Here is a 25,771-nt window from a genome sequence, read left to right on the forward strand (position 1 = left end):
ATTACAGACCAGACTCGAGTTGAATTTCTACCAAATTTTTGTTACGGAAATTAAATAGAAATCACCAGCCAGAATTCTTACCAGACAAAGCCCATTAAGGAAACTTCAAACACGGTAAGGAAATACTTTTTTTTTATAAAGAGATTCTTGCGGTTAAAATCGAAGCAAAAATAATTATTTTAATATTAGTAATATTCTAGTATTTAATCAATTACCCTAATTAAGTAGCTGCTACTATTTTGACCGCAATTGCAACACTAATACATATATTTCACACTTGTTCATAAATTATTTTGGCTCTGTAGCTCTTTTGGGCCAAAGCCAAGTCAGGAAGCCATAACTTTCCTCCTCTAATGCACTGTCACTTGGCTTGCAACTTGCTTTCCCAACTTTCTGTCACTTTGGCTAAAACCTTGTTTAATAAATATTTTAAAATATATACACTAGACCCTTGAATCAGTCTAACCAATGGTACTTTTAAGAGTTTGTCCATTGAGCCGTGAATCGAGGTCGGGGACACGTTCGATGGTGTAATTGTACTTCACGTGGTAGCCACTGTCATCGGCAAAGTAAGTGGCGTTTTCCACAAAAATGTAATTATTATCCTTTTCGGGATTTTTGCCAAGAATAACCGAAGATCCATATCGTTTTCCGGTGATTTTTAGTTCCGGTTCCGCTCGAGAATCCGTGGAATTGCTCTCCAGTTCGCCCTTTTCTTCCCTTTCAGAGCCGGCCTCACGAATGCTACGTTAGGAGAATACTAATTAATATTATCTATTATATTATAAATATTTCTCAAAAACTCACTGAAACTCGTAGATGACATGGGTGACGGGCTGTCCTTGCTGGATCCAAAAACTAAACAATAGTATCAGCCAGAGGTACTGGAAAAATAAATAAAACATTTCGTTTGTTTACTTCAAGTTTTTCCTTTCGAGTAGCCAGCCACCTTTGAGTTCTCACCGTCGTCGTGGATCTGATCATTCTATATCGATTTGTTGTGCTGCAGTGAATGAATGAAATCCCTGATGCGATTACGATATATATTTACTGTGGCGATTTTTTGCAAAAAATCTATTACTACTACGGAGGAACAAGTTAAACCGGTCGATAGCATTGCAACTGAGAGGTTCGACCTGGCTATTCCGCACCACTTATTCTTCGGACAGATATAGACAGAGCCGATCCATAGGTAGGAGTATTTGTTGATGTTCTGTCAGCCAAACGGGTTTCCTATGACTATTCCCATTGCTATTGACCGGATTTAATAATTGCCCCCGACGATGCAACGGTCACTGCTGATTGGCAGTAATTGCCACTATTGGAACTGTATACATCTTTGGGGGGTTACCGTGTCATCGAAGAGCTTTGGGAAAAATCTGTGGAATCTTCAGGGTAAAACCTCCAAACCTTTATTGGCCAAACTGGGTATATTACAAGTTACTTTATGAAAATAAATATTATTAGCCCAGGGCTTTTGTGGCGAGTGTCTTTAGAACTGCAACACTTAGTTTTGTGTCAATACCCGAAGGAATCGGTTCACACTCAGTGCTGGGATTTTTATCGTCAGGACTTTCTGTAGTAACCTTATCCTTACTGGCTTGTGTAGATGTGGCATGATCTTTACTGTCCTTTTCCTTTCTTTGAGAGCCTTCTTCCTTGAGATCCAAAGTAGAGTTTTTCTCAGAACTTGCAACCTCAATGGGGCTGCATAGTTTAGCTTCTAATGGTTGCTTTTCAGGAACCTTCTCAAGACTCTCCAAGCTTGTTGCATTTCTATTTATCGGGCTTAGGCTCAGGGAGCTGACAATTGTAACCCAGCCAAGAAAGAGTAGAACGTTCTAAAAAATAGCGATAGTATTTAATATTATGTTGCCAAGAAATCCGGTTTACTTACGCTCAGATGCATTTTTCCTAAGATACTGAAGTGGGAACTGTTGACTCTGGCTTTTATATAGAACTCGACATTATTCAGTGATTCATAGAGTCAGTTCAATAAAGCGGGTCTAGTATTAACTAGTTTATTGACTAATAGAAATGGTTTCAATTGGAAAATGTATTTTTTATTTCAAAATGTTTAAAATATTTTTAAAACTGCAGAGGTGATCCGCGCCACAATTCCAATTGGTCGGGGTTCGCAATCTACTGCGAAAGGAGTATCTTCAGTTTTCTGTCCAATATCTGGTTCTGGGGTGGTCGTAGTGGTAGTCGAGGGAGCTAATGTGGGTAAAGGAACGAGAAACCTCGTAGATGTCACATCTGGTCCAACGGTGGTACTTTGTTCCTCATTTTCTGGGAACCGAATAGCTTTGTCGTTCCTGGGCGAGCTCACCCGCTCTATCGGTCTACATCTTCTAGGATGTGTTGGAGGCGGTGCAGGCAATGGTTCTTGGCTTTCCTCAGAACTGCTCCAGGGATTGAGGAACCTCAAGCCAAAGACCACCGAGTGAGCATTGGAAACCCAGCCAAGAAGCAACAAAACAATCTGTATACAATAATAAACTATATTAATTACAATGCCATCGGGTTTTCTATTCGACTCACGATCAGTTTCATGTTCTCTAAAGCACTGAAGCCAGAATCTTTAGCAGTGAGTTTTTATATAGAACTCGATGATATTTATTAATTAATTCAGCCATAAAACGGGTTGTGACAATTAGAAAACAAAGTAAACTGCAATTCTATTTACTTTATTTTATATATTTTGGTTAACACTATATGGTGTCTTATTTTGTAATCTATACCGTTTGTGGGGGCTCTTTTCTTACTAAAGTCATCAACAGAGTGGCACTAAGTCTTTGTCCAATAGCTGCCGGAACAGGCTCGTCTTTAGAATCATTTCCAACATCCTTTCCTTGATTTGTTTTTGGAGTTGTGGAGCTTTCTTTTGGAAGTTGCTTTGAAGATTTCTTGTCGTCTCTTCTTGGCACTATTGCTGTGGGTATTTCTTCTTTAGAATTCTTTGATGGTTCTTCTGGTAATTTCCCATTAACGTTTTCGATTCCATTCACAAAGGCTATGAAGCCCAGAAAGAGGATCAAAATCTAAAATGAGAAAAATTCTTTTAATAAAATTGTAACCTTCCTGCATATCTTTGCACTTACTGTTAGCTTCATTTTTTCTCTGATACTAAGATCCGATCGTAGTTGCGATTGATTTTATATTGAACTCGATGCTAGTTAGTAATTCATTAATTATGGATTCAGATAAAAGGTTAGAAGGAACGGGTTTTATTGACATGTGCCATTTTTTTTAACATATGTACACTGCACATTTAAACTAAATCAACTAGCTTTTAATTATTTCTCTTCACTTTGTAAGGCTTATGACCTTTTTAAGTTAGGAACTTCTCCGGGCAAGCACTTTCAGTAGAGGAGCACTGAGCATTATCTGATGGGGGTCATAGAACCTACATTGCTCTCCAAAGAAGTAATGGCAATCAATCTTGACATCAGTATCATTATTTTGACCATTTAATAGAGGGGTTCGTGTGGAGTCATTAGGTTGAGTTTTCTTTGATAATTCTTGATCTTTTGGAGAATCATTACTTTCTGCCGTGAGAAATGGTGTTGTTTCTTCAAGTTGTGGGTCTTCAGTTGGTTTTAAAGAATTATTATCCATTTTCTCAGCCCCATACTCTGCATCTGCTTCGTTTGTGGAAATGGGTGTTGGATTTGGAAACTCAGAGGTTGTAATCCTTCGGCCACAAGATCCATAGATTGTGATGCTTGCATATAACAATATTATCTAGATTTTAGCAAAAATTTAATAACTTTTTCTGGTTATTTCGTAACACTTACTATTGGCTTCATCTTGAGTTCGATACTAAACTTTTTACTCGCGTGCTTCAAGATTTATATCAGCATCAGTTACCAATTTTAATGTTTAATAAAACGGATTGAGAAAACGGGTTTATATTGGCGTGTAAACTAGATATATTGTTAAACGACACGAATAGTTGTATTTAAATTATAATTTATTGGAAAATAATACTTTTGGAAAGTTGCAAACATTTGGATTAGTTTCATAAGTGGATAGGATTTTAAACAATCTCTTAAGCCAATATCTTTAATAAAGTGGCACTAAGACGGGGTCCAATTAGGTCTGGTGCAAGTTCTGTGGTTGTGTAATCCTCATTGGTATCATCGGGGTTGGATTTTGGGTTGGACAGATTTTTATCTTTTAAAGGATATCCTTTCAAGACAGTCAGGAGCTTTGAAGTTCTTAATTCGCGTTTATCACTGTCTGTATCCTGAATGGTATTGGGGATAAAATATTTCACTCGATCATCTCCTATATACTGTAGCCATGTTTCCCGCGGAGACAACGTCGTGTTTGGTAAATCCAAGTTTTCGGAGCTCCAACAGCACTTTAGTAAAATAATCACACTAATAAAGACTAGACACGATAAAACCTATGAAAAAAGAAAGCATTACTATTAAGTATCCTTTGGGGTAGGGTGTTGACAATAATACTCACAATCGCTTGCATTTTCAGTTGTGTTCTGTTATGAAATTCCACTGGGTAGTGAGTTTTATATCGACGTGGCGCTGCTCGTTAGAAATGCATAAAATTACCCAGCTAGACACATAGCTGGTTTAATGGCGGGGCTTATCATCCTCGGCTGTAGTAGGGGCGTGGGTTCTGTGGGAAAAATCTATTTGAAAATAGTATTGGGTCAATAATTGGGTTTGTTCTGTATTAAAGACTCGAGTGTCATGTCATTTGTAAAACACCAGTTCGCATGGCTGATTCATTTGGTAATATTGGCGAATACATTAGCATAAGTTAATAAATAAGACACTTCTGATTGCAGTTTTTCTTGGTAAGCTCCCGCCCTCGGATGGCACGCGTCTCATGAGTCATAGCTTGTGGCTATGATGACGTATAGTTACTAAACAATTCATCATAAGATGTAATGAAAACAAACAAACTAGCCGCAGAATGTGGGTATGACTACTTAGAACATGGATTCTCCTTCTCATAAATCTGGCTTACAATATATGCTTTTCTGGTTAGAACTCGTTTGAAACGAAATACCTACGCAACCCCCTGGGCTTAATTAGAATATTGAGCAGGTCAGTAAGTCATCTACCACTAACATAGAATCTAAAGTTGGGTTCTAAATACAACTTGAAATGTAGTTTAGTGCTTTTAATAGCACTTCCTACAAATTATACTAATTGAGTTACGAAATTGCAAGATATTCCGGGACTTCTTCTACGCGGGGATTTCTCTATTGTTGCGTTTCCGATTTATGCAACCAAATTTGTGTGGACTGTGGACTCCTTTCCAGGTATTCGCCTCCATTCTCATTATGTAATTCAAACTTTCCTGCCGCTGTAGAAACAATGCGTCGCACGAGGCTACTCGATGCCAATATAATTGATCTATTCTTAGGAACTGTGCGGCGATTAGCATAGTGAGTGGGTCAGATAAATCTACGAACTATGTCATAGGAGGGGTATTGCAAAACAAACGTGAAATCTGATCCATTAAAGACCAAGTTATATAAACCGATTCTGAAAACCCCCTCGAAACTGGGGCAAAATCAATATCTTCACGTAATCAAATTAAAAACAAGTAACTAGGTTTTAGCTTGAAATTTTTTATTACCACTGCTTCATTAATCTTCGCAGAGGGGTAGTAATTTTTGAGATTATACAACAGTTTTCAGATTACTTAAATATATAGGAACAATATTATTGGGAGTTGTTGGTACAGCCACACATTTTAGACTTATTTTTAGGGATATTTAATTAGCCCTTTTCTAAACTGTTATCCTTAAGTACTATTTAAGCTAGAATCTTCAGCACTTTGGCTGATAGATTGTTTACTGGTTCCGTTTTAAATCCGTTGCCGGCATTGATGGTCCTTGAATGAACGGGATAAATAGGATACTCCAACGCGGCTGCTGCTCCTGCGATGATAGAGGAAGGTTGCTTCCTGGTAGTTAACTGAGTTTTTATCTCAAAAAGGGCCTAGAACTTTCTGGTAATCCAAAGTATAGCGAGGGGCTCGTCTTTTATTCGCTGCCTTTCCGGTTGTCTGGGTGATGTGTCTTCTGTTGAATGGTTTTCAAAACTGTAAGCCCGTTGCCGCGATTGGCCTGGCTTTTATACTCTGTTCTCGGCGAGCGTGGAACGGGTGCATCGCCCATGGCACACGACCGGCACTCGCCGGTTACCCAGTCCGTAGGGTTGCGTAGTGTCCGGAATTTTCCCGCCTGGTTGCCATTTATCGGTTCACAGAAAAATCACCGAACTATCTATCCAATTACAGAGTATCCAATAAAATTGACACTATATATAGACCCCAACGTCATCCCGTCGACGTCGACTAGACGCCGATATTAGACGCCATCGATCCACTCCCGAAGTGTAAGCGCGGTCGGCTTTTATGAAATCAAAGCCAGCTGCCTTCGAACTGAATCATCAAACAATTGTTTGCATATATCTGAGCTCGTATTACACCCGAGTGGTATTTAGCATATATCTTTTCGGACTTTGAACACCAGAAACTGAGAAATTCGGCGGGTCATCGTGACTTTGGTCAGTTAGGCTGGGAAATATTGCAAAGAAACAACGACCTCATAAGGTCAGTGACTAAATTTTTGCCCCATAAGTGACTTAATCTTATACCAAATATTAAGAAAAGAAATATTTTATATTAAATATATTTTTATTGATTAACAAAATTGTACTTTTGATTTGAATCTGAACTTTTTCCCAGTGTACTAACCAACCAAAATTTAAAACCAAATATTTAAAATCAAGAATGCGAAACACTTGTGTTGAAAATAATTTTGCAAGAGAGGGGATATGAGAGTCGAGTCCTTGTAGCTTCATTTGCTTTCCCTTTTATGCATTTTAGTTTTAAAAAAAAAGATTTGCTTAGTTTTTAGTGTCGCAAGATCAGAATTTAAATATTCAGAGCAAAAAAAAAAAGAAAAGAGAATAAATATTAAAGAATAAAGAAAAGAGATCACACTAAAAATGAAAGCAAAGAGTAAACATTAAAATATTTTTAATTTCTGTTGTTGTTTGTGTTATGCGAAGCAAACTCACGTGTATCCCCTCTTCAAAATTATTTATTTTCAGACAGTATAAGTGTTTCGCGCCTCTGCCCCATTCAAACCAAATCCAATAGCGAAAGTAATCTCTATAGGGAACATACAATCCCAAATGCAGCACCACAAGCTCTAGGAGCCAAACCGGCTAGCCGGCCATCCGCCAAACGACCAACCGACAAACGAGGACGAAACACACAGCCTCCGAAAAAAAAGACACCTCCGGCCCTCCTCCAGACAGCAGCAACCACGGTGTGGTCCTTTCTGTATCGGTGTGCCGCTGCAGCTCCTGGTGGCGCAGGCATGGGCGCCAACGTCTCGCAGCTGGAGCGGGAGATCGGCTCCGATCTGTTCCCGCCCAACGAGCACTACTTCGGGCTGGTGAACTTCGGGAACACCTGCTACAGCAACTCGGTGCTGCAGGCCCTCTACTTCTGCAAGCCCTTCCGCGAGAAGGTGCTCGAGTACAAGGCCAAGAACAAGCGGCCCAAGGAGACGCTGCTCTCCTGCCTGGCGGATCTCTTCTACAGCATTGCCACCCAGAAGAAGAAGGTCGGCTCGATAGCGCCCAAGAAGTTCATCACGCGGCTGCGGAAGGAGAAGGAGGAGTTCGACAACTACATGCAGCAGGATGCCCACGAGTTCCTCAACTTCCTGATCAACCACATCAACGAGATAATACTGGCGGAGCGGAATGCGGTTGCAGGAAACGGAAACGGCAAGGGGGCGTCGGGCGGCGTCATGGCCAGCAGCACGGCCAGCAAGTCCAGTTCCACCTCCACAACCAACTCCACGTCCAACTCGAACGGAAACAGCAGCAACTCGACGGGTTCCCTCAACGCCACCACCAGTGTGCTGGACGCCAGCGGAAGTCTCACGGCCACAACAACGCCGATCACGACGGGCACCGGCCCGGGCTCGAACGGTGCCAACTCGGAGCCCACCTGGGTGCACGAGATCTTCCAGGGCATACTCACCTCGGAGACGCGGTGCCTCAACTGCGAGACGGTGAGCAGCAAGGACGAGAACTTCTTCGACCTGCAAGTGGACGTGGACCAGAACACCTCGATCACGCACTGTCTGCGCTGCTTCAGCAACACGGAGACCTTGTGCTCGGACAACAAGTTCAAGTGCGACAACTGCTGCAGCTACCAGGAGGCCCAGAAGCGGATGCGGGTCAAGAAGTTGCCCATGATCCTGGCCCTGCACCTGAAGAGGTTCAAGTACATGGAGCAGTTCAATCGCCACATCAAAGTCTCGCATCGAGTGGTGTTCCCGCTGGAGCTGAGGCTCTTCAACACCTCCGACGATGCCGTGAACCCGGACCGGCTTTACGACCTTACCGCCGTGGTTATCCACTGCGGATCGGGTCCTAATCGTGGCCACTACATCAGCATCGTGAAGAGCCACGGGCTGTGGCTGCTCTTCGACGACGACATGGTCGACAAGATCGAGGCCTCCACCATCGAGGACTTCTACGGCCTGACCTCGGACATTCACAAGTCCTCGGAGACGGGCTACATTCTGTTCTACCAGTCCAGAGACTGCGCCTAAGAATCTTACTCCTCCTTGTTAAAGCTAAGCGAACGCCAGAGTGTTTAGTCGCCCGTTTGAAGGAATGTTAGTCTTAAGCCGAAAATTGTGTGACGTTTTCTAAATACGTATCTATTCAAATGCCTCTGTACTGCAAATGCTAATCAATAAATGATAATACGATGATGATTAACTAGCTTGCTCTAGGTCAGGAAGCAGCCTTGGATTAGGTTGGTTGGTTGGCTGGCCGGAATCCGGTCCGGTCCGGAATCTCTGCGGTTCACTCAACCCACTCGCCAGCCACGCCAGCCCATTCAGCTCACCTGGGGGCTTGCCAACCGCGAGCCGGTGCGCACGTAAACAAATGTGCGATTTCCCCCGCTTTCTGGCCAGTATCTGGTAATTGGCGAGGTTGTGATGTGACCTGGCGGCTGTCTGCCGCTTAGATAACCGGCCCCGCGATCGATGAATTTCATCAGAAATCCCCGCAGCAGCGCGCAGGTGGGCGCTAATTGTCATCATCGGGGGAAGCTTGGGAAGTTTGCGGGGGCGATGGAATAACATGGCCTCTTCGTCACTTGGCTGACACGTGATGAGCTTCCAGCTTCATGAAGATGTGTGGAGTTTCAAGAATGTTACTTAACCGATTAGCCATTGAGTCAGTTTAGAACTGAGTTCGCTGAATATGATTACCAGATGAGTCTTGAATAAAATACAGAAGTTGTTACCATGTTGAATACATTTAAGTTGTTAAACTTTTATGGTCCATAATATTTTATTTTAGAATGTGTTAACATCTCAAGCTTTTAGTTATGCATATCTGACTACTTTTACTTTTCCAATATCTGCATAATGAATCTTTTGCATCCATCGATGAAGGCTTTCACACAAATGCATTTCCTTTCAGAGGGGAAAACTATGCTATTGGCTGACTATGACAGTTTGATGGTTATGCAAGTGGTATAACTCTGCTTTTTATGTTTCGTTTTTTATTGTTGACCATTTCAAGGCTCTTGACATGCAATTGGTGTGGTGGCCGCCGCCGCGGTGAGTTATCATCTCATTGGCTGGCAAATGACATCGTTAGGCAACGTCGAACCTCCGAAAAGATATCTCTGGCGGGGGAAACAGGTTCACCAACAAAAAGTGTGTCTGAAAACATATTTATGGGTTTTGTTAAACGCATGGAATGAAGTGCATGCGGCTCGACTCTAATTGATTGTGTGTGTTTATGGTAATAATTAGCCAATCAACTTGACTGGCCTTTTGTAATTATAACCCAAAACACACGGAAACCATTTGTTATTTTCGTTTTTCCTAATGGATAGGGTATTGCTAGATCTGTCATTGGAAAAACTTGGCAATTTGTACACGGAGCAGCGTTAAATTCCATTGACAGGCGGCAAGATGTAGCATTTAAAAGACAAACTGCCAGGAGGGGAGGTAAGGGGATCAAATCGTTGCACGCATCGCATCAAGTTGCCGCGTAGGTTTTTCTCCATGGGATTGGGATTTTGTCGCCTGTCTGGCTCGTGGCGCACTTGATCGATCGGTTTTATCTTATGGTGCGAGTAGACTATTCCGCATTTATGGAGCGGCAATTACGCATGATTGCGACTTTCACTTTATGACAAGAAAAACCTCACTCCAGCACACACTTGCGGCAGTTTCTTCCACTCCGACACATGTGAGATATGTCTGGTATTTGCGGCGTGTCTGGTATTGGTTTTGTTTCAAGTTTTGGTCGCATCTCCGCTGAATCGACACAAATGCCAGTTGACATTTGACATATTGCCGGCGTCAAGGTCTGCAACAAAAGGAACTCATCAGCGTTTTGGTTGTCAAGCTCCATGTTGCAACATGCCTGCGCAGCCCCGCCCCATCTGTTTTGCTTTATCTTGGCCTCATTGTGAAATTGTCAATATGTTTTCAAGTTTTCCAACTAGGAAGCGATTCGCTGCTCTGGTTTCAGTAATCGAACTAGCGAAACCGACTGAAGTGTTTAGATTTTGAATCCAATTTCAGTGTTCGGTTCCCCCCCAATGACTTCCGAGCCGGTGAAGTGAGCCGATCCACTGAGTCTGTTCTTCGGGGCTACTGAGTAAACAGAACGAGTTCTTTGCTTTTGATGCCTCTGGTCTTTAATTAGCTCGCTCGCCACATGTGGCGACGACACCCTTTCCTCGCACCGATCGTTGGAGATTTGTCATCGGGGGGCTGACATAATAACGGCCTGTTAGGAAATTAAATATGTCGTTAAATATTCTTCAATAATATTAGCCGAAGCTGATGAGAAAAAATGATGAATGAGCAGAGTCGAGAGGGCATCTGTCAGGAACAGCAGTTGGTGATAATAAAGTGGAAAGTTTATAGTGGCTTTGGGGCATCTCTCTATCCTTTGGCTCGGTTTACAATTATAATAAAATTCCTAAAACTATTTCCCATTTATTCGAATGGCAACCTCATTCCCAGAGCCATGCCAGGTCATGTCTCCTTATTGCGTCTCAGGTCTCAGGTTGTGCGCAGATTTTTTTGCGCAGCATGGGACGAGTTCAAGACGAGGGTCTGTCTCGGGGAGCAAAGTGCAGGCAAGTTCCTCGCTCGGGGAGCGCATCATCCGGCCATTAGGATGGAGATGGACCCACCGCGAGGATAGCGGAGCTGCCGTTTGTTTACTTTGGCAACTTATTTCTGTGCAAGACCAAGTACGGGAGGTCAAGCCCACAGACACAAGAGATCCACCTCCAAGGGTGGATTATTCCACGCTAATTTCGCTTGGCAGTTGGGGGTATTTGTTGTCATGCTTGACTCTGGAAATCGGCGGATGAGTCATCGGCGGAGAGCTAACGTAAATTCAATTAGAAATAAAACTGAAAAACCCGAGGAAAGTCAATGGGAAAATGTTGAAGAAATTCTGGAGTCCACCTAAAAGTATGCCAAGTATTTCGGAAGTTCCTCCCGATGAATTTCAATTAGAGTCGGCTCTCCGTTCTCTCACTGTGTGTCTGGTATTTTAATTTATGGATTATGAGCTCGACCTCCTCGCTCTTAGTCGACCCCCCTGTCCACACCCACTCTAATGGCATCCGCCGCTGCTGGGCTTCGGAAACCGACAATAATTAATTAAAAAACAAAAGTCACAACAAGCGCAGCACAAAATACCAAATTCGTTGGCTGCTTGTTTTTCTATCTGAGAGATACGTTATTCGTATCCGCACGTAAACAAGCCAATTGTTGTTCATTGAAAGTGTTATTTTACTCTGGGTTGTTGATTAAATTAGCACACTCGCTCGGTGGCTCGGCTTTCCAAAAACAGCTGATGAATGGGGGGAATTATGCATTTTATATGGCGGAATTCGGTTACAGGGTGTCTGTAACTGTGATGGGAATGCCGATGATTCCATTCAAGCATTTTCATTGTCTTTCTGGTCCCTCAAAGAGTGAAAATTTATGTGCATTTTAAATAGTTTTATTGGAAAAATGTACTGCGCTCGACTGCATTGATCGCCTCTTTGTAATTGTTAATGAGCACTTGTGCACTCCCTCGCTTTCTTCACAGCTCGAACCCCCCTCGAATCCGATTCTATGGTATAATTTTTATGTTTGGTGTTTGGTTTCAAGTGTCTGCGGGTCTGAGGGCAGATGTCTTAGCATCCCAGGCACGTGCACATGCGCTCTGAGTCGGGGAACTCGATCTGCATCCTGCCGGAAGAGCAGGCTTCAGCCTCCACTATCACTTGCCACCCTCGAAGTGGCGCAGTTGGGTTGTTTGTTTGGCCCAGACCGAGTAGGCACTCTGTTTTCCACTTGAACAGCTTCATTAGTCGGGGAAATGAATCAAAATCTGCAGATGATTTACTTTCCATATGGGCTGTGGTGTTTATTTCTTTGATTTATGTTTGATTTGAGAGAATTATTAACACTACAATGTGTTGTGGAATTTGTAAGATTTTGAAAAGAGAATATTGATTTATTTACTGGCTGAGTCTGGCTTATATTGAGTCTGGTTTTCTAATAAAAATTCCTAGTTAAGCCCCACCATCTTTTAAAATTAAATCACGTGCTCAAGATTCCCAGATTAAAATGTACATTTTATTGATAATTTTATTTATAGAATCCATTACGATTAGGTTATTTTGTTGATAAGAAAATAAAACAGATTTTTCTCCCTTTAATTCAACGTCCATACTGTATCCCTGAAGTTGCACTTGCCGCAGATACATATACGTATCCATGAAGTTGTTGCTGGCCGCTCTCGTTTTCACTTTTCGCCCGAGCATTTCTTTTTTGGGGTTAATTCTCCGATGCACATTGTATAATGTGATTCGTGGCGCACTTCGTGAGCATTCGGGCGCTTTTCATTCTTTTCACTTCCACCCAGGCACACAGCTCAGATACGGATACTCGCCTACCCCGAAGATACTTTGGGAGGCGCCCTATACTCATACAGAGAGGCCTGCCTCTGTCGTTGTCGTTGTCGTCGTCGGCGCTGTGTGGCCACTCGCTCGCCGACTGAAAGTCAGTCTCCTTGGGACTGTGAAAATGTGAAAATGTGCGAAGCGTGTCGGTCGTGAAAGCCTTGATAATATTCATATATATACTTTATTTTTCGTTTCGTTTCACATTTCGTCTAATTTGTTTACGCGCTCGCCTCCTCCCATGTGGTGTGTGTTCGTGTGTGTTAATAAAATCATAGAAGCTTTGGCCAGAATCAAAGTTGAATCAATTTAAACAGCCTTAATTGTGCGTGGGCCAAGCTGCCCCACAGTATCATCCGCCAGATACTCGTTAGATTGGCCATCTTGAGTGCATCAGTAGCTGTATCCGTAGCTGTAGCCGTATCTGTATCTGTAGCAGTGTCTGTGTAACTTTTTTGAGTGTCTGATACGAACAAAGCGAATTCAGCGACAAAGGGAATACCCAAGTTCTCTTTGAACACACAATTTAGTTTTCTTTTTTTATTGGATTATCTAATACGCAATCGTTTGGGTAAAGTATCGCCAGAGCTTCGACTATAAATTATGAGTTTTCTGCAAAGTCGGAAATGAGATCATCTAGCAAATGCACAAACTTCGCGGCGAGTATCTAATCGGTTATGGCTGTCAGTTGCCCAGAAACTCAAACAGTGCAGTTGGAGTCTTTATCTTATCACGAAAAAATACTTTGGCTTGCCAAAAAGAGCTTATTTACGCTGAATCAAGGTATTCGACATGTCGATAAGCTACCCCTACAGCCACACAGTAGCTATAGCAATAGTATCTTTGTATCTCTGCATCTTTGCATCTATTGAAATAGCTTTGACCTTTCGCGAAAAGCAAAGACTTCCGCACCGATATGCACACATGCGTCTGATGATGATTTCGTAATTACAATCGCCACAAACTAGAAGGAGCCTGTATCTGCATCTGCATCTGTCGATGTGGCTGGCTCATTTAATTGGCGGGTGCCGCACCAGCAGCAGCCCCAACTCCCCACCAGATGCATTGTGGCAACTGAAAGAGCTCTCCTCTGGCATTTTCTATGCCAATGTAGGCCAGCAAGTACGTTGAACTAAAAGGCAGGGCACGACTAAAAGTTTCTTTCCTACTTAGCTATAGCTAGGACTGACGTCAGAAATATGTAGTTGAAAGTTTGGGCTGCACAGAGGAAAAATGATAATATATTCTGTCTAAAAAATTAGTTAATCTTGCACCTTGACTTGGTTAACAAGCTGACATGCCTCAGGGTCTGACAGCCGCAAGCTGTTTGATTGATTGTCGTGTTTGAGGAGAAAATATATTATCTATTGCGATTATCGGGCTGAAATTCCCTGGATTATGTGCCAAATAAATGTATGATTGATGGCAGAGAATTGGCTCTGCCAACTCTGTAACTTGACGGCGGCAACACCTAAACAAATAGAGTGGAAAAGTTCAAAATGTGATTGAACCTGTACACCGTACACCTTGCTCCAACTGTACCTTGCTGCACGCGCTGTTTATTTTTGCTCGGCACGCCCGTAATTGCAAGGTGCAAGAGAAATCCAAATGAGTTGCGTGCGAAATCGAAACGCATCTGCAACTGCAACTGCAACTTTCGCAGATGCGTTCGCCTTTCCGTGGTCCGTAGTCCGTCGTCCGTAGTCGGCATAGAGCAAAAGACTATGTTTTTCCGTTTATGATTTCAAGAACTTCACGGCTGATGGCAAGTACACAACGCAGCTGGAGCATGGCCATGGACAAGTTGCTGTTTTCTGTTTCTGTTTATCGGGGGGATGCCTCTTAAATGCCTCCTGGTTCGATACGAGGGCCCTTTGCCTCCTCCCTTACTCGCCACAGAGTGCTGGATTTTATTTTGGCCTCTTGCCAGACTCCAAATGAGAAACGGGAAACCGTTTTGGCATTTACCAAGCCGAGCAGCGAGGCAGGTCCTTGGTGCGCCTGAGCACCCCACGGTGGCATTTTGCGGCTCCTCCTGCGACTTTCCCTTTTTCCGCCATTAGTCCGTGGTGGTCCTGAGGGCTTCCTTGGCCTCGGTGGGTGGTTGACTGCCTTTGTTGGGCAAAACTTTACACAGAACGAAATGTAAGCGGCCTTCTTTGTTTGCCTTCAGCATTGCAATCTTTGGGCGTGTCCCACCAGAGGCCAATTGCAGTTCTCTGATTTGGGCCACTAACTCGCTGCTGATGTCAGTCATCAAGTATGCCAGATATACTAAATAATCATATTATGCCAAGCACCTGGCGGTTGATCTTTTTTAATGTTTTTGGCATGCTCGGGTGTGCTCTAGATAGATTTCAATAGCAAACATTATGACACATGCCCGCTGTTGTTTGCGGCTGTCAAGTTAATATTGAACTTGCCGAGCAGTTTAATTTTAGACACCTCTGGTGGCCAAGTGGTCCGATATACTCCTCAATAGGGCTTCAAGGCGAAAAGCCAGAAAAGGCTTTTCGGCCGGAAATTTATGCGCATAAATTAGGATTCGTGTTCGTGTTTGGCGGAGTGCTGGCCTAAATGCTTCTAACGAGCTCCTGCTGCAGTTAATTTCCGCACTACCAAGGCAAAAGGCATTGCATTCCGAGGTTGGCCAAAAGCCGCAGAGCCGCGGAGGCATTTGGAAAACTGCTGGCACAGCTTTGTTTATGCCACATTGTTGTCATAGGGGATAATTTTAGGCATTTTTCGACGAAACTCCGCGTAAACTTTACGAAAACATAAAAGTCCCGAAACCGACTGCAGAAAACTCATAAATTATTTTTATATGCTCGCGCCTCCATCGCTGGCACATCTAGAGATTGGAGATTATATCAACAGACGGTCACAAAATTCGAAACTTTTTGTGGCTGTACAGTGTAGCACAGTGTAGCACGGTGTACACACATCACCACAGATTTCGGTTTATATATATAACTTGGTCCCTGTGTCGTCTTGCAGAGAGAAAACTTACGCGTCAAGCATAACAACATTTAAAAATAGCCTGACCAGAACTGGCGGTGGAATCAAAATGAAAAGTGCAGCATAGAGAATAACAAACCGAAGGAAATCCAAACAACAAAATGTGCAACCAATCAATGGAGATGAACCCTTAAATAAAAAAAAGAGCCAATAACTAAAAATAACAAAATAAAGCAAAAGCAGAAGAGACTCTACCGAGCAGAAGCTTGGCAACATCACAGCGTTGGTCCACCGATCGGGCCAAAAATAACCCGGCAGCAACATTCGTGTTGGGAGGAACGGCTCTTGCAACAACTAGATGTTGTTGCTGCTCCTAGCCTTCATCATGCGATTCGTAGACATTTCCAAACGCTGTGCGTCCTGCTCCAGGGCCGGCATCGATTGCCCGCACAACGGCAACACCAACAGCAACATGCGTGGCGGCAGCGACCTAAACGGCAACACGGCTGCCAATTGCTGGCAACATGTTGCCAATGGTGGCACCAAAAGCACCAGCAACAGCAGCAGCACCAGCAGCGGCTGCGACAGCAACAGCTCCTCCAAGGAGAACTACTACATGCCCCAGCAACAGCGCCTGCGGGGTGTGACCCCCCAGCAACTGGAGCAGATTCGCTTCTATCAGCGCATGCAGCAGCAGCAGTTGCAACTTTTGCGGCAGCAACTGCTGCAGCGGCAACGCCTGCAACAACAATTGCGCGAACAGGGTGTGCCGGCCAAGGCAACAACAACTACAGCAGGTCTGACCTGCAATCAACAGTATTTACTGCAGCAGAGAATGCAACTGCAACAGCAGCAGCATCCACATCTGCAACATCAGCAGCAGCAACAGCGATATGTGGACCAAACTACCAGCAACGACAATGACTATTTGAACAACAACATTAACCAACTAAACAATGGCAATGTTGTGGGCCAAGGTGGGCAATTAATTGTTAGATTTTAAGTCTTTTTAACAGTTTATAGATAGAACTCTTCAGTAATCAATAGATCTTTGATTTCATGTACTTGGCTTGAAGGTTTTCCAGTCAAGAAAGAGTATATCTTTCTAAATTCTGCTTTGAATCATCGTCATCGCGAAGATCTCGAGACGGGCTTTTGTAATTTCAATTAAGTTTAATTGAGTTCCGAGTAGCCGGCAGCTGCCTGCCACTGGCACTGGCACTGGGCTGGTCCATTGCTCTCCAATGATGGGGCGGCCACCCTCCCAGCTCGAATGCTATATTGTTGGCATCCACATCTACACACAAAATGCATTAAAAACATTTTTATTTGTCTGTAATCTCGAGCTGGCCCAAATATGAAATGACTTTTCATTTCATATTTTTTTCATTTCTTTTTCGAGGAGGGAGGCAGCGGATGAAATATCTTTTGTGGGGGATAGTGGAGAAAGACATGTGCAGCTCGGCCACTTGTCGGGCCCAGAAAAAGTTCCCCTCTGTCATCGCCGGGCGGTCGGAAGATCTTCTGGAGAATAAAAGCATCGACGCCTGCACTTGCTGGGAGACTAGACTTTCCCCCTTTTTCAAGAATCTGATTTGTTTATGCCTCCGAGTTTATTTCAAATTTTAAACCATAATAGCAATCGATAGCGCTGCGGCACCAGAGAAGACTTTTCTAAACTTTAAATTACCGCCTTTAGACATGCGATACCTTCAAGTTTAACCTTTAATTGCCGCTGGCAGACAGCCATTGCATGTTGTATATTGCACGTTGCATATTGTATATTGCATGTGGTACGCGGAATGGAGGCCTGGAAATTCAAAAAGGCAGCGAAATAGAGAAAATGTGACATTTTCCAATTGAACTTTTCGAGGCGATGGCACAGGGCGATCCCGATCTCCTCCTGATGGGTGTAAACTCGTAAAAATCTCTTCGTTGTATAAAAATAATTTTTACAACTTTTTATTTTTCTTTTTTTCTTTTAGAGGATGGAGGGAGGAGTCTGTCACCCGAATAGGTAGAAGGTGTCACACGTATTTGCTAGACTGGGACTGGCATCGTAAAACTTAATTGAAACATGCCAGCAATGGATGGGTGGCTCTGTCAGGTTTATGGCTCCGAAATGTGTGGAACGCTAATGTCCATTAGGGGAGGGAAAGTGCAAATGAAAATGGGGATAGATAGATCATTAGTCGGAGCTAGTTTCAGTTCCAGGCATCCTAATTGAGCCAAGTTCAGTGTCAATGCTGATTAGACAATTAACATTGGAGTTTGGGCGAGGTCTTTGGGGATTATCGAGAAGGTATTTTAATCACGAAAGCCATTATTTTGGTTTAAGGTAGAATTACGTTAATAGAGATGCTGTCCTTGACGGTTAGCTGGAGTCAATAAAGAGCATAATTTATGGCAGTCACTCAAGTTACCATCTATTTTAGACTTAAATAGTTGAATTTTCTTGAATATTTAATGATTATCTGTCTTTTTATTGCAGGACCCAAACTTCGACGTGGCATGACAGAATTCTCAACCAACAACGACCACAGCAGACCACATTTCACCGCATCTCAGCATAAACCGCTTCAGAACTCACCCATCCACCAGCCCCATCCCAACAACTCTCATCCACATTTGCTTAATCGCTTGGCCCAACAGCAGCAGCAGCAACAACGTCCTCTCCAATTTCAGCAGACCCTGCACTTCAACCAGCAACACAACGGCAACACGGCTGCCCACATCGTGCCCGGATCGTCGCCACATTCCCCGCTCAGCTATCGGAATCCCCTGAACAGTCCCAGCAACTCACCGTTCGGCAACACGGCGACGGCACAGACAACCATCGGTAAGCGCTACCAGCAGCAACAGCTGACGGATCGCCTGCTCCAGCAGCAACACCTGCAGCTGTGCCAGCAGCAGCAACTGCAATCGCTGGGTGGCGGTGCTGGCGAGGAGGAGGATGCCTCCATTGGCGACGAACTGAGCGAAGAGAGCCTCAAGCAGAATGTGGCCATTGTGCTGAGCAACTTGGATCGGTACAACAACGCGCTGCGCAGCATCATACTGAATGAGCAGGTGCAGGTGAGCAGCATCAGTCCCAGCGGCAGCCTCTTTCTCTCTCGCGAGGACTCCGCCAGCCAGCTCTTCGACAACGAGAGGAAGCTCAACGGGAACAATAACTTTGTGCTGGGAAAGATGGCGGCCACACCGGAATCGGACTACAACAGTAACGCCACCACGCCCGGAGGTCGCAGCAGCAGCAACAACGATCCACAGCAGCAGCAGCAACATGGGGTAGGTGGGATGCTTTGTGGTGGTGGCAATGGGATGCGGGAAACTAATAACGGCGGCGTCGGCAACAACCTCAACTGCTCGCTGGCCTCGTCACATGACTTTACTCACGACAATTCCGATTACCAGTGGTTCCTGGACTACGGCTATCGGGATGGTTGCGGCGGGATGCAGCGCAGTGTGCTTAGCTCCCTGTCGGCCTCGTACAACGCCATGGGGGATCTGATCTACTACGAGGACCTGGCGAAGAACCTGGACGCCAACCTGGCCGAGGTGGACATGGAGAGTTTCCGGGCCGAGGACATACATTCCCTTCTCTCGCAGCTGCCCGCCTATTGTAAGAGCCTGGGCGGCGCCAACAGCCGGCTGCAGCAATCGCTGATCCTGCAGCAGCAACAGCAGCATCAGCACCAGCAGCAGCAACAGCAGTTGCTGCACCACAACAACATGCTTCCGCACAACATGTCCCAGACGTCGACCACCTCCACCAACGAAATGATCGACAACTCCTTCTGCAAGTCGGAGCTGCTCTTTTCGCCGGTGAGGGAGTCGCACATCTCAGTGGACTCTTTGGATATGGATGCCTATCCGGACGATGGAGAGATAATACTCACCTGCAACAAGGACAACTACACGATTGCCTTCGAGGGCAGTGTCCTTTACTCGGACGACAGTTTCTATGGTGAGTACTTGCGATACAAGAATGGAAACCTTAATTTACTCAATTTATTATTTCAGCGGAACCCAATGATCTAGCCGCGCGGAACAAACAGAACTGTATTAACTTGCACAGCAACCTGGAGGATATAGTGAAGCGTAACAAGGCTCTGGAGGTGTCCATGTCGCGATCGGCACAAGCCTTCCAGCCTCTGTGCGCCATGTCGCCCAAGAGGCAGGCCACAGCTGCCAAACTTCAGCGGTAGGTTGGAGACAGTGAAGAGGATAGCACACACTTACCCCAATTGATTCGGTTTCTAACCCAAGGATTGGTTTCTGCCAGGGCCTCTATAGTATGAAAGATTTGTTTCGATTGTGGCATCATCAAGATCAACGGATGTTGTACATTTCATCCGAGCTCTGCACTATTTGCTCATTGCATTCGCAATCGTGGGGTCATTTCAATTGAAAGCAATTTATTTTCATTGGCTCGCCGGCGGAATACTAACGTATGCTGGATATGCCAGAGTTTCAGGGGGAATTTGATTCGGGTATTGGGACTTTCAGCCGCATATTCCACATGGGCATATGCTGGCTCAAGGCTCAAGGGTTTAAGGCTGGCGGGCTGGGAAAAGTGGGTCGTGGACAGGCAAGTTAATCTGAAAAGAAAACCAATTATGGGTTTAGCCCGCACACGGTTCATTCACAAAACGATTAGCCAAGTAAACCCGAAAACCCAAAACATTATGCAAATAAACCCGCGCCAGACGCCGGCAGGTAAAAAACAAAGCCCGGCAGGAACCAATCCCACTTCCCTACCTAGACCCTAGTCCTAGTGATCAAAAATTACCTTCCGCCTACAAAATTGTAATCGCAAACACTCGACGTGTCTCTTGTTGTAAAGACGCTCGTTCTATCTTGTTTCGCCCGCACGCAGGTATCCATCCGGCAACAACAACACGGATACCATAACGATCACCCGGCATCTACCGCAGTGCACGGTCCGCAAGAGCAGCAGCTTGCCCAACCTCAAGGACGAAGTGGCAATGACGGGCAGTTGTTCCAAGGAGCAGCGATCGGAGGAGGCTGGCGGAGACCAGGCGGCTCCATTGAATGTCTCCCAGGCGATAAGCACTTCCACGATGGAATCCTGCAAGTCGAGATCTCGCAACCTGCTCCCTATGTGCCAGATGCCCATTTCCATCAGTGTGTCCGTTTCGGAGCGATTGCAGCAGCAGGCGGAGCAGCAATTGACACCCACGTCCCAGCAACAGCAGCAGCAGCAGCAGTCACACCACTCGCATCACCATAGGCACAAGCACAGGTGCAGTTGCTCACAGGAGAGCCAAAACCTGCTCATCTCGGGCTCGGCCTCCTCGGGCAACTCCTCCAACCCGCCGGCCTTCAATCTAGTCAAGCTCTTCATCAAGCAGAAGAGCAGCAACAGCAGTGGCGGCCAGGAGGATCTGGCCGCTCAGGCGAGTGCCCACACCTGCATGGACGTGTCGTCCGGCTGTTGGCCCTCCAGCGATGCGGCCAGCTCGAGCAGTGGATCCTTGGAGCAGCGCTTGCGCAAGAAGAGCATGAACGATTCCGGCAAGGGGTCCGCAGTGAGCCGCCATGAGGAGGAGGAGGAGCACTTTGGCAACGCAGAGACGCCTAGACGGCAGCTGAGAACCCGATCCGAGTTCTACGACGATGTAGTCACCTCCAGTTCCACGGGCTCCCTGACGGCCACCAACTCGCCGGCCCATCGACGCCGCAGTATGCCGCTGAGAAATCCCCAGCTGTACCAGCTGGCCGCCCAGGTCTCCACAGGCAGTCAGTTGTCCTCGGAGGCGAGCTCGGAGCAACTGACTCAGGTGCCGAGGCGCAGCGAAACCGGATGTGGCACCAGTACAAGGCCCTTGTCCTGCGCCTCCAGCTCCGAGATGATCACGCGCTCCATGCAGACCTCCTGCGGATCTCTAAGCACCACCAGGAGCAGTGTGAGCGACCGGTACCGTTGTGTGCCACCCTCGTTCCTCGAGAAGCTGAACAACCTGGGGGAGCAGCGGCAGGCGCCCATTTACGTGATCTACCCCAACTATGCGCTGCCCGACTTGGGCTTTGTGAAGACCAATGCCAGCACGGACGTGATCTTCTCGCCCTTCAACTACAAGATGACGCTCGATGGCGCCAGCAGCAGCACCGGATCTCTGAAGAAGCAGCGCAGTGGCAGCAGTCAGAGCGTCAGCGAGGATGAGCTGCTCAAGTCCATGGACTATAAGCACATTTCGGACTGGCAATCCCTGGCCACCCTGCTGCCCGTGGAGTATCGTCGGCGATTGCACCACATTCCGGAGGTGAAGCAGATGGTGAGGCAACTCGATGCGGAACTGTCGCAGCGCCCACTGTTCTGCATGTCGCCACCGATCAGAAGGAACCGCACGCACATTTGCGACTGCGCCAAGTACTTCCAGCAGACAGACGAGGCCTCCAGTTCCGGATCGAGTCAGCAGCCCAGCTCCGGCTATCGCGGGTCATCCACTCTCCTCACGGACTCCGAGTTGGACGCCGATCCTCTGAAGCAGATGTACGTGTACCAGTACGATCAGCAGCGCATGGATTCGGGCGTGGAAACGAGTCCGAGCAGCCAGCAGACCTCCACTCCGCCGCAGCCCATGCCCAGGAGCATCCTGCGCAAGGCTCACTCCGCCCAGTCGCGCACCAAACGCAATTCCATGATCGAGGCCCAGCAGACGCAGAAACTCACCAAGCTGGAGAAGAGACGCAGTTTGCAGGAGCCACCGCACAACTACGGACTGGGGTCCAACGATGAACTGGCCGATGTTTTCGAAGAGGAGGAGCACAGCCAGCAGCAGCAGGCACAGCCCCCGAAGCAGCGACTGTCGCGCAAGGATCTCGATGCAAGGGCCCGGGCAGAAAACTTCCTGGCTTCCCTGCCACGATCCGAACTCAAGTATTACGCTGAAATAGCATCCATCCTGGAGTCTTCCGGCGAGCAGGTCACCTATGATGCCGCCGCCCTCAAGAAGGAGGTCAGTCGGGTGCTCAGCCAGCAGAAGAAGGTGTCCTTTAACGACGAGGGAGTGGCTCTAGGACTGCAACCGCAGCACGCCAAACGCTTCGCCACGCCACCGAACTCACCAAACATTTCGGTGGCAACTCTGCAGCGACGGGAAACTCTCGACGTCATGGAGCAGCGCAAGATCGAGAGCAACCGCTTCAAGCGCCTGCAGATCCAGTGGGAGCTGATGAGCAAGGACTCGAGCATGCTCAAGGAACTGGCCAGCGAGGCGGCCACTAAGAGCGGCGGCTCCACACCCACCTCGGCCAACTCGACGGGCTCAAACTCGGCGCCCAGGTCGAGGATTCCAAGGCCAGTGAGCTACCCAGCCGGAAGGTCAGTATTTCAAGAAATAATCAGTAATATTTAAAGTTTTTTAAATTATTTATTTTGGAAATATTTTATTTAAAAAAAATATTATTTCTTTTCGTTTTTGGTGCCTTCTTCCAAATTATGATTTTGCATGGTGTTTACGTTGATTTTGTTACGTTTGGGCCCTCTTACTCAGAAGTACCACGCCCACCTCATCGCGCACTGCCCCCGTAATGGCCACGCCCTCACCGGCACGCGCCTCCACTCCCAAGACTGTCACTAAAAACCCCACAAAACCTGCTCTTGTTTCCTCCCCACGGCCCCACAGACTTACCAGTGCCCAGGAAGCAGCCGCCGGCGGAGCCAAGGTCAGCACCCGATCGCCCAGCCGGATGGTGCAGCCGAAGCGATATAGTCTAGCCGGCACAACCACGCCCTCATCCGCCACACCTGCGGCAGGAAGGGCGCGTACGCCCACCAATCGGGTGGCGGTCACGGCGCCAAACACGCCCAAACGCCAAAGCGTTGCCCAGTCGCCCAGGTAAGTGATTAACTTATACAGAAGGGTAAAAAGATGATTAACCTTTGTCCTCCCTACAGACCCACCTCGAGAGTGCGTTGAGCGTCCACACGAGTCCAAGCGTCCAAGTCATCCACATTAGTCAGCGATAGACGACACGCGACAATTAGCATCAAGCGGAACACCCCTAAAAATAGCAAAACAAAAACATATTCAACCAGAAACAATGAAACATTGTAAAATTCTAGACTAAGGCTTTGTGTGCGGCTCGATTGCTTAGTTACTGTTGGCCCGGAAAGTGATATATTAGATGGGAGTTAAGCAGGGATCATGGAGCGAGAACTGATAGCGAGATGTGCTGGTATCTTTTGATTGATTTTGTTGTCCTCAGTTGCGGTAGAGCATACGAATGCGAGAAGTAGCTAAATTTTCATTTTTTACAACTATATATATAATGAAACCTATACATACAAGTATATATATATATATGCCAAGTACGCGTAATTTAAACAAATATTTTGATGTATATATAAACACACTCACCGCAAAGATAAATGGTATATGCGTAGATGCTTTTCGAATCGCCACTCCAAACGGGACGCTACCCTCATGAAATTGATAAATTGTATAAAATATTTTCTATGCCCTATGCCAGATGGCATATACAGTGAATACTCGAGCAACAAACCACACAGTTAGTGGACTACAATACGCAAATTATTAAATCGTAACAAGGACGAGAGACAAAAAGCAACATATTGGGTTAACAGACACAATAAATGATGAGCTCAAGATCGGATCCAATCGATATTAGGCAATGTCTATGTCGCGGTGCATTAGAATAAATGTATATTTTTTGTTGCTTTTTCCATGCTCACGCTGATCCATAGCCCCCGTACAAATTAAGTGAATATTCGGGGGAGTTGATTTCCATAAATGGCCTTTGATTCATTATGACTGCTTCGCGGATTTTAATTCTTGACTTTGCCTTTGGGTTTTTGTTTTGCGTTTTATGCTGAGACTTTTGTTTATAACGAGCTTATGCTGTTGAGCCGAGGCTCAAAGTGATTTCAAATTGTACGATATATGTTTACACAGCTATACTTTTACTATTAATCTTACTCTTTCATTTTTAACTATTTAATAACTATCGCTCTGTCTATGGTGTAACTATAAATGGTTATTCAACTGCTGGAAGACATCATATACTTTATAAGCCTTAAGTCAACAGTACTTCTCTATCCCTAATTGTATAGCTATATTATTGTATTATCATTATGTACAAGCAGAAGAAACACACATATTATAGATTTGCGGGAGAACTTATCACCAAAATGGATATGCGGGAGTATATTATGTATTAAACCGAAAACAAAAAATGTATAAAAATACAAAATTAATAAAAATATTAATAAACATGCAAAAATATATGCAATGAGTTTGTTTGAATTTTAGAATTCTATTAAGTAAAAGCACAGCTATTAAAGCCAAATCCTATATATGTATCTTTGTCAATATTTAAACTATTCGATTCTTGAGAGGAATACCTCAAACGATTTGTGTGTCGATTCTCTATCAACTTTCGTCAAAATCCAGGCACAACATTTTTTTTTCGATTTTTTATCAAACTTTCTGGGGGATTCCCTTCAAAATGCGGAAAATGCTTGGGAGCCCCACTGTGGACCACTGCGAAGGCAATATCTTTGCCAATATTTGCCGATTCTTAAGAGATATACCTCAAACGATTTGTAAATCGTTTCTCTATTGATTTTCGTGAAAATCCAGGCACAAAACATTTTTGAGTTATTTTTGTGAAATTTTCTGGGGAATCCTCTTACAAATGCGGAAAATGCTTGGGAGCCCCACTGTGGGCCACTGCGAAGGCAATATCTTTGCCAATATTTGTCCGATTCTTGAGAGGAACACCTCAAAAAATTTGTGGGTCGATT

General features: G+C 45.3%; 4 protein-coding genes across 9 annotated transcripts; 2 read left to right on the forward strand and 2 right to left on the reverse strand.

Annotated features, from left to right (window-relative positions):
* Usp12-46 (Ubiquitin-specific protease 12/46) lies at positions 1-8,791 on the forward strand. The gene is made up of 2 exons (XM_017246369.3): positions 1-114; positions 7,101-8,791. Exon 2 carries the CDS (start codon positions 7,373-7,375, stop codon positions 8,621-8,623), a length of 1,251 nt encoding a protein of 416 aa, XP_017101858.2. The 5' UTR covers positions 1-114; positions 7,101-7,372; the 3' UTR covers positions 8,624-8,791.
* Positions 1-25,252, forward strand: LOC108128671 (serine-rich adhesin for platelets). Of its 6 annotated transcripts, XM_017246362.3 has the most exons (8): positions 13,125-13,591; positions 16,018-16,955; positions 18,470-19,266; positions 19,393-19,945; positions 20,002-20,182; positions 20,825-23,326; positions 23,499-23,843; positions 23,903-25,252. In XM_017246362.3, the coding sequence occupies exons 2-8, from the start codon at positions 16,337-16,339 to the stop codon at positions 23,922-23,924; spliced, it is 5,019 nt and encodes a 1,672-aa protein (XP_017101851.2). In that variant the 5' UTR covers positions 13,125-13,591; positions 16,018-16,336; the 3' UTR covers positions 23,925-25,252. The 6 variants fall into 6 exon arrangements, with proteins under 6 accessions (XP_017101853.2, XP_017101852.2, XP_017101850.2 ...); XM_017246363.3 differs by having other exon boundaries at positions 13,124-13,591; positions 18,470-19,945; positions 23,631-23,843; XM_017246361.3 differs by having other exon boundaries at positions 13,124-13,591; positions 18,470-19,945; positions 20,858-23,326.
* On the reverse strand, positions 171-1,094 carry LOC108128677 (uncharacterized). The gene is made up of 3 exons (XM_017246371.3): positions 964-1,094; positions 808-884; positions 171-744 (listed from the first exon to the last, which is right to left on the reverse strand). The coding sequence occupies exons 1-3, from the start codon at positions 982-984 to the stop codon at positions 462-464; spliced, it is 381 nt and encodes a 126-aa protein (XP_017101860.2). The 5' UTR covers positions 985-1,094; the 3' UTR covers positions 171-461.
* LOC108128678 (uncharacterized) lies at positions 2,042-3,156 on the reverse strand. Its single transcript, XM_017246372.3, has 3 exons — positions 3,105-3,156; positions 2,545-3,044; positions 2,042-2,485 (listed from the first exon to the last, which is right to left on the reverse strand). The coding sequence occupies exons 2-3, from the start codon at positions 2,554-2,556 to the stop codon at positions 2,078-2,080; spliced, it is 420 nt and encodes a 139-aa protein (XP_017101861.2). The 5' UTR covers positions 2,557-3,044; positions 3,105-3,156; the 3' UTR covers positions 2,042-2,077.
* Positions 25,253-25,771: the final 519 nt, after the last annotated feature.

Source organism: Drosophila bipectinata, chromosome 3R (assembly GCF_030179905.1).
Source record: "Drosophila bipectinata strain 14024-0381.07 chromosome 3R, DbipHiC1v2, whole genome shotgun sequence".
Lineage (NCBI taxonomy): Eukaryota > Metazoa > Arthropoda > Insecta > Diptera > Drosophilidae > Drosophila > Drosophila bipectinata.

What these genes read in the sequence shown, in the direction of transcription:
- Usp12-46 (XM_017246369.3), top strand. Translation starts at nt 7,373, where the DNA reads ATGGGCGCCAACGTCTCGCAGCTGGAGCGGGAGATCGGCTCCGATCTG.
- LOC108128671 (XM_017246360.3), top strand. Translation starts at nt 16,337, where the DNA reads ATGTTGTTGCTGCTCCTAGCCTTCATCATGCGATTCGTAGACATTTCC. An exon ending in GTGAGCTACCCAGCCGGAAG is followed by an intron (nt 23,327 to 23,498) that starts GTCAGTATTTCA and finishes CCTCTTACTCAG; the next exon opens with AAGTACCACGCCCACCTCAT. An exon ending in AGCGTTGCCCAGTCGCCCAG is followed by an intron (nt 23,844 to 23,902) that starts GTAAGTGATTAA and finishes TCCTCCCTACAG; the next exon opens with ACCCACCTCGAGAGTGCGTT.
- LOC108128677 (XM_017246371.3), bottom strand. Translation starts at nt 984, where the DNA reads ATGATCAGATCCACGACGACG. An exon ending in TGATCAGATCCACGACGACG is followed by an intron (nt 885 to 963) that starts GTGAGAACTCAA and finishes TTATTTTTCCAG; the next exon opens with TACCTCTGGCTGATACTATT. An exon ending in CATGTCATCTACGAGTTTCA is followed by an intron (nt 745 to 807) that starts GTGAGTTTTTGA and finishes CTCCTAACGTAG; the next exon opens with CATTCGTGAGGCCGGCTCTG.